This window comes from Podarcis melisellensis, assembly GCF_964234715.1.
Source record: "Podarcis melisellensis genome assembly, chromosome: 1".
Lineage (NCBI taxonomy): Eukaryota > Metazoa > Chordata > Lepidosauria > Squamata > Lacertidae > Podarcis > Podarcis melisellensis.
In genome coordinates, this window is record NC_138528.1 from 115,946,608 (window position 1) to 115,961,390 (window position 14,783).

At 48.2% G+C, this 14,783-nt stretch overlaps 1 protein-coding gene and 1 long non-coding RNA gene across 2 annotated transcripts; one reads left to right on the forward strand and one right to left on the reverse strand.

The window, feature by feature from the left end:
- Positions 1-8,581: 8,581 nt before the first annotated feature.
- Positions 8,582-13,026, forward strand: DLX2 (distal-less homeobox 2). The gene is made up of 3 exons (XM_081923090.1): positions 8,582-9,390; positions 9,920-10,107; positions 11,501-13,026. The coding sequence occupies exons 1-3, from the start codon at positions 8,991-8,993 to the stop codon at positions 11,894-11,896; spliced, it is 984 nt and encodes a 327-aa protein (XP_081779216.1). The 5' UTR covers positions 8,582-8,990; the 3' UTR covers positions 11,897-13,026.
- LOC309376617 lies at positions 12,596-14,265 on the reverse strand. The gene is made up of 2 exons (XR_014171255.1): positions 13,386-14,265; positions 12,596-12,909 (listed from the first exon to the last, which is right to left on the reverse strand). It is a non-coding gene; the product is annotated as an uncharacterized lncRNA (long non-coding RNA).
- Between the last annotated feature and the right edge of the window lie 518 nt (positions 14,266-14,783).

Here is a 14,783-nt window from a genome sequence, read left to right on the forward strand (position 1 = left end):
CGCAGAGAAATGGTGGGAGGAACCAACTGGGGAACTCCCAAGGGAAGAAGTCTCAGACCCCAGGGATTGGTGGTGGGGTGACGATGAGTGGTCAAAGAGAGAAGACTCGGAAGAGGAGGTGTCAGAAGTTGAAGAGGTAACAGGGCTTAGTGAGCAGGGGGAGTCTGTGCTAGAGAGAAGTCTGGAATCAGAAGCAGAAGATGAAAGAGGAAAGTGAGAGGAGGAAAGCCAAGAGGCAGAGATGAGTCTGGCTGGTGAAATCACAAGTGTCTCCTCCTGTGACAAGCTCCCCTCCACCCCCATCTCCCAGAACCAGAAAAGACATGCAGGCTGCATGCAGACACAGTCTCCGATTGCTAGGGAAAAGCCCTGGAGAGGAGGAGACTCAGGCGGCTTTGAGGAGACAGAGGTTTTCAGTCTCAGCAACTGATTCATGGGGTGAGGCCTACCGGAGATGAGCTGCTGTGTTCATTTAGGCCTGACACTGTGAAGATTGTGTTTTTGCTCATGAAGGGTTAACTCCAACTTTGAACACTGTGATTTACTGCCGGCTCACTCTTTGACGACCACATACGAAAATGTGAACGAACCCTTAAACATACCTTTATTTTACTACCACTCCATTCACTTCAGAAACCCAAGTCGACAACAGAAGAGAAAGCGAGAATCATGTGCTGTAGAATGATGCTGTAGCATGATTTCAAAGCCCTTTGGTGACTCATAAGCAGCTGGCTTGTAAACAACTTGGATCAGCCTTCTCAATGGTGCCTTTAATGAATGCTGACTGTTCTCTTAGTGGTGAGCACAGTCAATCAGGAGTGTCCACAGCTCTCTTACGAACGTACAGTATTCTGTTTATGGCTATATCAACGCCAAAAAATAATAATCCTGAAATCAGGCAAGCTGAATGATTCGGGCTAACCCTTACCGTATTTAAAAAATAAAACACACACATATATTTGATATTACTTAAATTAACCATGTGGTTACTCATCAACTCTAAACAGAGTCAAGTGGTTTTGAATCAATTACAATTCAACATTCCAGGCATGAATCCCAGTTTTTAAGACTATGAAATGTGGCCTGCAGCAGATATCAAGCCAAGAGTTTGATGGTGACATTTAACTTTTAGGACTTGGCTACAAAAAACAGTGTTTTAAATGCGCCGTTTAACATGCAACACCACCTGGAGCTGTAGAGCACAAAACCTTTCTATGCGATTTTTACAAAGAGTTTTTTTCCGCTTTCGTTATAACAATTTAATTTCTGACTTATTTATAGCGTTCTTCTCCTGTGTGTAGATCCACCCTTAGTTCTTGGTGATGCAACATCCAGCATATACTTTGCAACATTCGAAGTGCAGTTTTGAGTGCAGAGCTGATTTTCTGCGTTCAAGCTGAAAAACACTTAAAATCTCTGGACAGATGGAAGTGAATATTGTCTCCTCATATTTTGGGGTGCCTGAGCAATCCCTCTGAACATTTTTGAACTAACACTAGGGCACAAACAACTGAGAAATCATAAGCCTATGTCTAATCAACACTAGATTCAAGCAAAAAAATAAATAAATGCTGAGCTGGCACAAGGGAAATTGGCATGACTTTTCCACCATGCCTTATACTTATTTGACTTTAAAATAAAATGCAAGCAACATGCTGCATTTCTAAAGCCCAGCAATGGCCCTGCAATAATCATAGGCTTCTGTTACACCAGACGCGAGTGGCGCTGTGGGTTAAACCACAGAGCCTAGGACCAGCCGATCAGAAGGTTGGCGGTTCAAATCCCCGCGACGGGGTGAGCTCCCATTGCTCGGTCCCTGCTTCTGCCAACCTAGCAGTTTGAAAGCATGTCAAAGTGCAAGTAGATAAATAGGTACCACACCGGCAGGAAGGTAAACGGCGTTTCCGTGCGCTGCTCTGGTTCGCCAGAAGCAGCATAGTCATGCTGGCCACATGACCCAGAAGCTGTACACCGGCTCCCTTGGCCAATAAAGCGAGATGAGCGCCGCAACCTCAGAGTCGGCCACTGTTGGGATACTGCCAGGGAGACAGAGTACATCATGGTTCCACGTCGCCTCCGGACGATCCATCGATCTCCCGTAGATACGGTATCAGTCAATTAGCGACACGAAGCTTCAGAAATAGCTTGCCACATTCCAGGGCTCGTGCACGCTCTATCAGCAGAGTTCGCACAACGAAAGGCGCACTCAGGAGAGCATTATTTACAACTTTATTCAGCGTTGATCAGAACAAAGAAAAACATGACTGCCTGCTTCGATGTCTCAGGCACAGAAAGAGAAACGAAAGCAATAGACAAAATATAAACTTCCTGTGAACAGGAAATACGCAGACTCTGTGACTCACAAAGCCTCTGGTTCGCCAGAAGCGGCTTAGTCATGCTGGCCACATGACCCAGAAGCTGTACACCGGCTCCCTCGGCCAATAAAGCGAGATGAGCGCCGCAACCCCAGAGTCGGCCACGACTGGACCTAATGGTCAGGGGTCCCTTTACCTTGACCTTACCTCTGTTACACCACAGCCTCTTAGTCAGAACTGACCAGCAGAAAAATCTGCTTGAAAATGAGTGGCAAGTGACCCTACTGATACTAGGACAGCAGTTATGCTTGGCTAGCATTGCTTGTCGCGAGCTTATCTCAGAAACTTTTCTTCCTCTTGATCTTCCAGCAGATATCCCTACTCGTATCATGTCTTGAATCCACGCTGTACACTGGCTAAGTGCCAAGCAAGTGTTAAGTGTGATTCTGTACATTTCTGGCCCTGCCCACACTAGGGTCTGGGCCCACCCACTTTTGGAATGCGGCCCCTGGCAGCTTTCCACTGGGACAATGTGGCCCTTGGCCTAAGAACATTTCCTCATACTTGCTGTACAGTGTGTGCATGCATGAATGTGGCCACAGCGACTGCAGCAATAGAATAACTTGCAAAAGCAAGGCTCTTGTGGATTTTTCCCCAGTAAAGGGTTAGATGGCTTCTTCTCTCACTATGATTTCCATCCTTCCTCCTGTTACTTAGCATATCTGAAGAATGTCATCAGCAGGCAATTTCAGGTTACTTAAGGGTCCTTTCCTACATGTTTGGTTTTCTGTCCTTTTTTTTTTAGTTCCCCACTCCCCCAAGAATGCATCCAGATTGAAAAGAGATAGACTAGCTATATGTGTCGCCTTTCCATAGGTCACCATGGGATGCCTATATCCATGTTCCTTTTGAGATGCATAAGAATCTATGCTTCCAGGTGTCATAAGAAAGCTGCAGAGATAGTGCAGGATAGTGCACACCCCGGAAATGATCTCTTTCAGCTTCTGCCTTCTGGAAGAAGGTACAGGGTTATAAAGACTAGGACTAGCCGCCTGAGAAACAGTTTCTATCCAAATGCGATTTTGGTTTTAAACACAGTGTAAGGTAGTCTCTGTGGGAGTATATTGTATTTAATTATGGGATATCAGAGCTTTTAGGGGGCTAACCAGGCTGGGATAGCTGGGATAACAGGCTTGTTGGTTTCTGAATGTCTGGTGTAGATTTTCAGTTTCGTTGTTCTATGTGGGACAATGACAATAAAGATTATCGTAACGAAACAAAGCTAAACCAAGTAGAACGAAAAGTGGCGAAGGTACCTTTTATCATATGTGGTGGTCGTGTGTGAGCCCTGTGTTATCACCACAGTACCCATTTGCATTATCCTAATAACTGGCCTACATTACAGGGTTGTTGTAAGGAAAGCTGAGCCTTATGAAGTACTTTAGACTCTTAAGGAGTGCTGTAAAAATGCTGAGAGTTATTACTGAGACACTCCTGGTTCTACAACCACAAAGGTGTTGTAATTGGTCGAGAACCTTAAGCTGAATCTCTTCTCCCCTTTCCCACCCACCCCCAAAATACCAAGAAGAATTCTTTCCATGTGAATAATAATCTACCACACACGCTGCATTCTTATGAGGAACTGGATGAGGCACCATGCAACAATAGACATCATTTTGGCCCTCTCGTCTAAGTGTATATACTGTGGCTAGAGTTGTCAAATCAGCTTGGCTAACTCATTTATGGTCTCCTGCTTCTCAGGGTGTTCAGAAATAAGTCAGCACTTGTGGGTTCACTGTAAAAACGCAGGAGACATTTGATAACATGTTATGGAGCCATCTACTCCAGAATCTCTAAAAGCCGGATTTGTGCCAGAGGGAGAAGAAAGTCAGGGATAATTCTACACCTTGCTAAAAGAAAACGAAAGCTCATTTTACTGAAACTTCCTCATTTGACCCAATGTCCACTCTGGACAGTGTAGAACTGTAACTGATTTTATCCTCTGGTATCAATTTGATTACAAGTATTTCAAGATAGCCAGAGTATGGAACACACAATGAGGAAAAGCAACACTTGTCAAGAAGCTATTTTTCAGGTTCAACTGATTTTTTTTTTTAATGAAAGATAGAGAGATATGGTTTCTGAGAGGCCTCCCTCAAGTTACACACACCAACACGTCAAACCTTTCACAGACATGTTTATTATATAGAATGGCTTCACACAGACCCAGATCAGAGTGTTGAAATGAAATCATGGATTAGACCTGTCCATACAGTGAGCTTCCTATCTTGTTTCACCCCTTTCAACCTCCTCGATGGGATACCCTTTTCTTTCAAGCATGTGTTGTTGTTTAGTCGTGTCCGACTCTTCGTGACCCCATGGACCAGAGCACGCCAGGCACTCTTGTCTTCCACTGCCTCCCACAGTTTGGTCAAACTCATGTTGGTAGCTTCGAGAACACTGTCCAACCATCTCATCCTCTGTCATCCCCTTCTCTTTGTGCCCTCCATCTTTCCCAGCATCAGGATCTTTTCCAGGGAGTCTTCTCTTATGAGGTGGCCAAAGTATTGGAGCCTCAGCTTCAGGATCTGTCCTTCCAGTGAGCACTCAGAGCTGATTTCCTTCAGAATGGATAGGTTTTATCTTCTTGCAGTCCATGGCTCTCAAGAGTCTCCTCCAGCACCATAATTCTAAAGCATAAATTCTTCGGTGATTAGCCTTCTTTATGGTCCAGCTCTCACTTCCATACATCACTCCTGGGAAAACCATAGCTTTAACTATATGGACCTTTGTTGGCAAGGTGATGTCTCTGCTTTTTAAGATGCTGTCTAGGTTTGTCATTGCTTTCCTCCCAAGGAGCAGGCGTCTTTTAATTTCGTGACTGCTGTCACCATCTGCGGTGATCATGGAGCCCAATAAAATACATTATTCTAAAAAAAATACACATTATTTGAGGGATCCGAAGGTCCCAATGCGTTTGTTGTATCTACAGTAACAGTGTGTATCTGTGTATCTGAAGAAGTGTGCATGCACACGAAAGCTCATACCAAGAACTAACTTAGTTGGTCTTTAAGGTGCTACTGGAAGGATTTTTTTGTTTTGACTACAGTAACAGGGTTTTTTAAAAAGAAAAGTTGCTTGTCCTGAGCCAAAATGACCCCTTGCCTCTTCTGACACACAAATGAAGTATTGTATAAACGGACAGGGTGGGATGGGGGTCTGTAGGTGGATTGAAAAACCTACATTGAGTGAAGCTGAAGTATAAATCTAATCGATGACGATGATGATGAGCAGCCAGTGATTTTGGTTCCAATTGAGGCTAAGGACAAACTGGTCCCTGGAGAGCTTAACACTTGTCTCCCAGCCTCTCCTCACTTTAATTGCCCGTGGGATGGGGAGAAGAGGGGAAAAACAGAGAGAGACGGGTTTTTCCTTTTTATTTTCATCATGTTTCTCAGAATGTGAGCTGCCTTTCCGCTCAGCTGCTGTTGCAACAAGTCCATTCAAACCGCACAGGTCTGTTTCTTTCTTCTGAGGATTTCAGACGATGCGCGCCAGCACAGGGTTGCGGCTTTTAATTACTATTTTGCTCGGCGGGCTGACTGAAGAGACTGGCGCCCAGGTGCGATTACGCCGTCTCCTACCTGGCCTCGCGGGCGCACGGTTTCCACGCTAGGTGGCGCTAAAAGGCAAGGTCATAAACACCTCCTGTCGCCTCTCCAGTACAACATCCTTCTTCCTATGGGGTGGCAGGAATCTTATCAGACGCCGCGGGCTTTTTGTTTGTTTATTTAATAATGGATGCTGTCCTTGAATTAAATCTCTCAAAATATGGGATAGCCAGGAGTGTTTTAATTTTTTTAAAAAAATGCTGTCTACAACTATATATCATGATTATGTGTTATGTCTTTATAAATCTTGTGTTAGACGATCAGGACGTGAACTTAGTGGCTGTTGCTGTTTCAGACGTTATTTCTCTGCCTAGGAACGGCTCTGCAAAGCTTACAAAGTCCAGAATTGCTTAAGGACATGGAGCCAGGAGTTTTCGCTCCACTCCGTGTGTACGGATTTGTTTTGTTTTTTCACTTTGAAAAACATTCTCATTTTGTTTTCCATTGGACGTCTCAAAGGATGGATTCCCCGGGTTAAATCGCACCATTTACCTGTAACATTGGGCCTTTCGTTTAACAACCCCCACCACCTTATTCAGGCGCAAAACAGCCAGTCTTTATAGATTTTATTTCCTCGCGCAACAAAACACACACACTCCTGCAATGGTACTTTGTGCATTATTGAGTGACGAAGAGCAGATAGCGAAAGTAAATGGGAAGTGGGGCGTATTTGCCACGGGTTTTAGAAGCTCCTCATTTCATAGATGCAAAAGCTGTAAGCATAAAAGACCAGTCCTTTCCTAAGAGCTGTGAAGTTGTCCTCCACCTTCGTCTCTCCCCCCCCCCCATAACGTCAACCCACTTTTCGCAGCTAAAGTTTAAAAGCCTATAAGCGGTGCTTTCTTCTTGGCCTTTGAAGATATCCTACTTATTCGAAGAAAGCGGGCAGGAGAACGAATAGGCCGGTATATGATACGACGGTTACGCTCGTCGGACAACGTGGCTTAAGTATGGTTTTAGCAAACATTTATGCAGCCTAGTAAGCACATTTACAAGGGAGAAAAGCCCCCCTGAACACAGCGAGGCCTTCCTACAGATTCCAAGTAAACGCTTGCGTGGCATCCCGCTGTGTGACCTAAATCCAACTAGATCAGACTGGTCATTTTTACCTAGCAAAGGGAGACACCTTGATCATTTGACATGTTTCTGTTGTGAGCCGCCCTGGAATCTTCGGACTAAAGGCGGTACACAACTTTAACAACGAAGAAGAGGAGGAGGAGGAGGAGGAGGAGGAAGAAGAATTTTGATTTTCTTGGTTTCTTTTCTTGTTTTCTTGTGTATTCTTGTGTCCTCCTTTTGTGTTGTGAATCGCCCTGGGATCTTCCGGTGAAGGACGGTATACAAATAATAATAATTCTGATCTTTGTTTCCATTCCTGTTTTTGTTTTATTATGTATTCTTTTGTCCTCGTTTTTTTTATTTTTGTGTTGTGAACAGCCCTGGAGTTTCCGGGTGAAGGACGGTATAAAAACTTAATAAATAACCATAATACTCTTGAGGTAGAACAAGAACCACCAAGCAAGAACCTAGCCTGACCATTCCGCGTCTTCATCACGACACACGTTTCGAATATTCCCATTTACAGCATAGCTGTCAACATTTCCCTTTTTAAAAGGGAAATTCCCTTATTCCGAATAGGATTCCTCGCAAGAAAAGGGAAAAGTTGACACAGTGGCGTAGCGTGGGGGGTGCAGGGGGGCCGGCCTAATCTGGGGGTTAGGGTTAGGGGGCGCAAATCCACGGGTTAAAGGTAAAGGTAAAGGTACCCCTGCCCGTACGGGCCAGTCTTGCCAGACTCTGGGGTTGTGCGCCCATCTCACTTAAGAGGCCAGGGGCCAGCGCTGTCCGGAGACACTTCCGGGTCACGTGGCCAGTGTGACATCGCTGCTCTGGCGAGCCAGAGCCGCACACGGAAACGCCGTTTACCTTCCCGCTGGTAAGCGGTCCCTATTTATCTACTTGCACCCGGAGGTGCTTTCGAACTGCTAGGTTGGCAGGCGCTGGGACCGAGCAGCGGGAGCGCACCCCGCCGCAGGGATTTGAACCGCCGACCTTCTGATCGGCAAGTCCTAGGCGCTGAGGCCTTAACCCACAGCGCCACCTGCGTCCCTAATCCACGGGTTAGGGGGCGCAAATCCACGGGTTAGGGGGTGCAAATTACTTGCCTTGCCCTGGGTGCTGACAACCCACGCTACGCCACTGAGTTGACAGCTATGATTTGCAGTGAGAAGACAAAACCACTGCAAAAACTATTTTCCTTCCAACTCTAACTCCACCAGACCAGCACCCCAAATCTGAGACATATCTTTTTCTTTTTTTTTTTGAGGGGGGTGTATTTTCCTCCTCCTCCTCCCACCCTCTCTTCTCTCTGTGTGTCACCTGCAAGGCGCCTCCAACGCCCCGGGAAGCCAAGAGGAGAAGCAGGGCGTGGGGAGAGAGAGAGAGAGCGCGCACTACAACGCGACCGGAACCTCTGGTTGGCTGTTGCTAGGTGACGTCGCCCGCCCTCACGTGACCGGTGTTAAATGCCCGCCTGACGGTGCCCAGCAGACGCAGACAATCCTAAAGCAGCTGCAGAAGCGGAGGCGTTGCTGCTGCTGTTGCTGCTTGCAGCGCGCACGGGGGGGAAGTCTTGTGCGCGCAAACGCGCCCTGGAGCTTTGGAGAGGCGATGGCAGCGGCGGCCTCCTGCCCGCCTCCTCGGGTGCAAAGGGATCCCCAGCAGTGATCTCTTTTCTTGGGCTTGTGGTTTCCAGTCCGCTTCAAGAAGGCGAACGCCCGGGTGTGTGAGAGGAGAGAGAGAGAGAGAAGAAAAGAAAGAAAGAGAGGCGCGTTGTAACTTTTCCACGCGCGCCCTGTTGCCAAAGAGGAGACCTGCTTTTTCCTTCTCTCTCTCTCTTTCTCTCTCTCTCTCTCTCGTGGTCCCCCTCCCCGCTGTTGGTTTGCCCTCCTGCATCCTCGGAGCGAGGGAGGGAGGGAGCAAGGGGCGGGGAGAGAGGATCAGGATGACGGGGGTCTTTGACAGCCTCGCCTCAGATATGCATTCCAACCAGATTACCTCCAGCAGTTACCATCACCAGCAGCAGCAGCAGCAGCAACAACACCACCACAGCTTACACAAGCCCCAGGAGTCTCCCACGTTGCCTGTGTCCACCGCCACGGACAGCAGCTACTACACCAACCAGCAACAGCACCACGGAGGAGGAGGAGGAGGAGGAAGCGCCGGGAGCAACGCGGGCAGCGGGTCCCCGTACGCGCAGATGGGCTCCTACCAGTACCACCCGAGCGGGATCAGCGCGGTGCCTTACTCCACCAAAGCCGGCAGCTACGACCTGGGGTACTCGGCCTCTTACAGCTCCTATGCAACCTACGGGGCAAGGACGTCCCCGGTCAGCAACGATCCTGGTAAGAACCAGCTCCCTCCAGGAGGGTTGAGAAATTTGCTTGGGAAAGTGTGGCGCCCTGCGCTGACTTTTCCGTCTAGCACACGCAGAAGAGGAGCAGCACGTGGTTGGTTGGTTAATAATAATAGTAACAACAACAACAACCAGTGGCGTAGCGTGGGTTGTCAGCACCCGGGGCAAGGCAAGTAATTTGCACCCCCTAACCCGTGGATTTGCGCCCCCTAACCCTAACCCCCAGATGTTGCGCCCGGTGCGGCCGGCCCCCCTGCAACCCCCCCACGCTACGCCACTGACAACAACAACTGGTAGGGTTGGAAGGTATCCTGGCAGTAGGAGCGCTCTTTCTCTCTCTCCGTTACGCGCCTGCTCTCTCCAAGGTTAGACGATTTCGGGGAGCCCTGCTGAACATAGCTGCTTGTGGGAGGCAAAGCTATAATGACCCGCCACCCAGGAGAGGTTGGCATGTGGCGGTGGTGGGTGATGCCGCTGGGGGTGCCTCCTTATTCACGGTGCTTTCCCTTCCCTTGCAGCCGAGAAAGAAGAAGGCGAGCCCGAGATCCGGATAGTCAACGGCAAACCCAAGAAAGTGCGCAAGCCCAGGACGATCTACTCCAGCTTCCAGCTGGCGGCTCTGCAGCGACGCTTCCAGAAGACCCAGTATCTGGCCCTGCCCGAGAGAGCCGAGCTGGCAGCATCTCTAGGCCTCACCCAAACTCAGGTAAGGAAAAAAGGCTCAGGAGAGGCTTGCACTCCGACGCGCGAAGGCTTCACGTCGGGTCCCCCCACGTCGGCTAGTTTATTGCATAGCGACCATTCCAGCCTTTTTTTGCCAGCGGCAGTCCGGAAGGTGTGGTTTTTTTTCCAGAGGAGGTTCATCCAAGCAGAGGTGCCCACCATCTTATTGTTGTTTGGTAGTGTTGCCCTTCGTGAACGCAGGAAAGCGGGTGGCCTGTACAATGTAGACCACCTGTAGCCGGGCAGCCTTGCTCAAACAGACCACGCATGGGCGGCGCGACAGAAGCTACAACACGCGAAATAATTCTGTTTCAAACGTATGGGTGGGATCTTGACACAGTTAAACATTTTTAAGCCCCGTCGATCGCAGTGGGGGAAGATTTAAGCATGTCTTTGTTTCCAGTGGAAGAATTAATGTGACTTGAACGGGATCATAGGCCGGATCCTCCTTTCTGTGATCTATTCGCAGCACAGAGTTTAGGTGCGCATTGATTAAGCGCGCCTCTTTGCTTCTGGGTTTAGCTGTTAGCCTCTCTGTCTCCAACACACTCATTTCACGAAGTATCCTGTTTCATTGTACACGCGGAAGAAAAGTCACCCCTCCCCCCCTTTATCTGGCATCTTTCAGTAAGCAAAGTTATTCAGCGTTATTTAAACCTCCTTTCGATCTGGATGAGCAACGCAGTGCTAAGAGCACACCGAGCTTCCCTTTCTCAATAGCTGTTAGTGCACATTTAAGAAAGGAAGACACAATATCTGGTATTGGTCAAGGAGACCAGGCGGGAATGAAACTAGGGGAAACAAAAGAATGCCATTTTAAAAGGCATCTAACATACTTGGGGCGGGGAGGGACTTCTGAGAATGGCTGATATCAGAAATCCCTACCTCTAAACGCACACATCAGGAGGGACACACACACACACACACGAGACAACATCTGTGGTTACAAAGACCAACACAGCACAAGTGTCCCTCTTCTCACACGCGCAGCCTGAAAACTCAGCAAAACCCAGTAAAACTGTTTACCCTGTTATTTAAAAACCGCTCTCTCCCTCCCACGTTGCCAAACCAAACCTCACACCGAAACAGTCGGTTGATTTGCTCGTTTTCCTAGCAGCCTGCGACAGGGGGAATCCACCAGCCTGCTTTTGGAAACAGCGGTGTCCTTTCCTTCTCTCTGTGAGGGGTCTGCTTTGGGAGAAGGGCTCCTCCAGTTAAATTAAACAAGGGCTGTGTGTGTGTGTGTTTTGGGGAAACTTGAAGGGGATTGTTGAAGGGGAGCTTGAAATATTGCTCTCTGGTGACCGCAAAAATTTGGTGAGAGGGGCCTCTCTCTCACTCTCGTCTCTCTTCCTGCTCCTCCTCCCTTTGTCCAGGTGAAGATCTGGTTCCAGAACCGCCGTTCCAAGTTCAAGAAGATGTGGAAAAGCGGCGAGATCCCCGCTGACCAGCACCCGGGCGGCAGCAGCTCCCCGCCTTGCTCGGCGGCGTCTCCGGCGTCAACCACGCTAGCCTGGGACTTCGCGCCTCACCCGCAGCGGATGAGCAGCGGGGGCGGAGGCGGCGGGAGCAGCGCTGGATCCAGCCCCGGCGCCCCGGGCGCGACGGCTGCTTTCCTGGGCAACTACTCGTGGTACCACCAGGCGTCGAGCGCCGCTGCTTCCCACTTGCAAGTCGCCTCCCCGATCCTGCAGCAAGCGCAGCCTCACCAACACCACCCGCACCTCCACCACCACCACGGCGCTGCTGTCAGCGCAGGGACGATTTTCTAACCCGCCGGCGCGTTCCGCCCGCGCGTTTGCCGCGCGCAACCCAGCTCCCCCAAGTGGAGTTGGAGGAGGAGGGGGAGCCCTGTTCACTTCGCGCTCCTGTCCCCAAGGGATAGAGAGGTACATACCCGGGTGCTTCGTTGGAGAACCGAGGTGCTCCCTACCCGCCCGCCCCGCTGCTACCCACTCCGGAGTTACTGGTCCTTCCCAGGTGGTACTTCTTACATACCCAGCTGGGAGATGAGAGCCTTCCCTGAAGTTGGGACCGAATCAGGGCCTGTGGTTATCCTCCCGCACACACTTCAAATCAGAACACCCCTAATCCAGTAGGTGTCTTTGAAGTCGCTGGCAACATTCCCATTGACCACCATGGAATCCGGGTAAAGCTGTGCTCACAAACTCGCTCAAAAAGTCTCTACAGATTTTAAGGTTATTTCCCTCCCATCCGCTCCATCTATTCTTTGATATATCCCCTTCTCTTTTTTTACCTACCTTCTATTCTTCAAATGCGGGAGGGGGGAATTCACCCTTCTCCCATTTCGCATCCAATCGCCAGTGCAGAATTTCTTATTTAATTATTATTATTATTTTTGTAAACTTTTTATAGGTGCCTTTGCAGATGACCTCATTTTGATGTTGGGGAAAAAAAGATTAAATAATTTTTATATGTAGATATTTAAAATTAAAAATAACCCAGCTGTGTTTAAATTATCTTTTTTTAATGTTTGCAGGACTTTTTTTTCACGAGGAAAAATATGTTTGTAATAATGCTGTTTTGTGCTGATTTCTCCCCTCCTTGGCTTCTTGGTGTAAAAAAATAAATAGAGAGGGGTGAAGAGTTGCATTCGACAGCCTGTATTTGTTTATGTTTGTAAACCAAGATCTGTTAATGCCATAGCGTCATCCTGTTTCTCTCTGAGCAGTTTCCATATCCTTTAATTATTCTGTTTGATACTTTTTCTCTTCGCTGTCAAAAAGAATAAGCTACTGAATTTTTCCCAGTTCGTCGTTAAAACCTTTAAAACATAAAAAGGTATTTTCTTGGTTATTTATTACAAAAACAAAACAAAATCTCTCGATGTTACTTTTACACTATGAAGAGATTATTTAAATAAATTATTGTTTGCATCGGAGTTTGTTCGGCCTTCGATATTATTTTCCCCCCTTCACTTCCGACACCTACATATTCACCTAGTAGCGCAAGCCTACACGTGTCTGCTCAGAAGTCCCGTTTTCATCAGTGGGCTTTTCCCCCAGGTAAGTGAGTACGGGATACCAGCCTACAGGAGACTCTATAGTGGCGCTCCACTATCCCTAACATCCACGCTGAGGGTGGTTCATTTTATTTCTTCCTACCCTTACCCAAAACTGTATGCTAGACCTGATGCAGGTTTATTCCGTTAAGAAAAGTGCCTTCTTCCTAGCAGGACACTGTTTCCGACTTTGCTCGGGTCTAAAACACATCAAAGGGCTTTATTTTGGGGAGACTTACTCAGTTTTCCGTCGCTGCTGCCACGGTACTTGTTGCGCACCAACTGACCTAAAGCATCCTTGAATTGTTGTGTAGGTGGAGAGGCAAGCCCATTCTGTGGGGCTTGGCGGTGCCCCTGCTGCTAGCCCCTCAACCAGAAGAAGACAGGAGCCGGGGGGCAGCCTGTCCTCCGCCGCAGCCATGAATCACTCAGCACGCTCCTCCAGGCTCGCCTAGACTCGGCCCCTCCCCGCCGCTCTCTGGCGCCACAGACATTTAGGGAGTCCGGGACAGGCTCCTGGCGGCTTCCCGCGTTAGGATCCAGGCAGTGCGGCGGCAAGGCGGAGCGGCTGATCCTCTTCTGGGCAGTGTTGGTAACGGATAAAAGGCAGGCACGAAGTTCCACGGCGCGCTACACTCACTATGCGCGCAGAGGGAAGGAAGGTTCCAAATGCGCTCTTCCCGTGTGCGTAAAAGCGCACCAGTGTGTGCGCTTCTGAAGGTGAAGTGTTCGTGATCTGGGATTAGCCAGCCGCCCAGAGAACAACGTCTTGGGTAGCCTGTGTAAATGGCCAAGAATGTCTCTACTTCACGAAAAATCGCGCTAACGTTTATAAATTTATTTGGCACCTTTTTTTGGCACACCGCCTGCGTACATATGCACTCAGGGTGCTGACATTTTTTTCCGACACGTTATTTTATGCATTTAGGTGCTTTTGTTTGTCTGTTGTCCTTATAGCCCACCTTAAAGGTTCTTCCTGGGTGTGAGAACCAAATGTCACTTTTTTTCTACTGCAGAAAGTCCAGCCTTTTGGTTTAGTAAAATTCAGCATACATACATAAAGAGGGACGGAGGCCACCACCCGCCTAATCCTGATTACCTGGGAGAAAAAGTATTTGAATTCGATGGGAACTGCTTCTGAGTAGCTTTAAGTCGTTTGCAAGGAGAAAACAACAAAAGAGCACTGAGGCACCTGAAAGGCCAGCAGATTTATTATGGCTTATGCCCCAATGAATCTGTCAGTCTTTAAGAGTCCACAATATTCTGTTGATTGTGATTTAAAAATAAAGTAAAATAGCACAAAGACCGACTAAGAAATAGAAAAACACAGTGGCACAAAACTAGCTGGTTTGTTACACAGCAGGGGCAACCCCCACTTCAAGATTTTGATGAAGCTAAATCAGCTAACCACCAAAGGGGCTTCAAAGTTTCTTCTTGTTGCTTTCAGTTGCTGACTAACATAAGACATCTTTGTCACAGGCCAGTTGTTTGTTTTTGACGTTACCACCTTGCAAATCCCGAATACATTGACTTGACCTCCTGGACCCCACCCACAGGCCCAACTTTACGCTATATTATTTATTTGTTTTAGTATTTAAGAATGGTATATAAAATGCAAAAGATGATAGATAGATAGA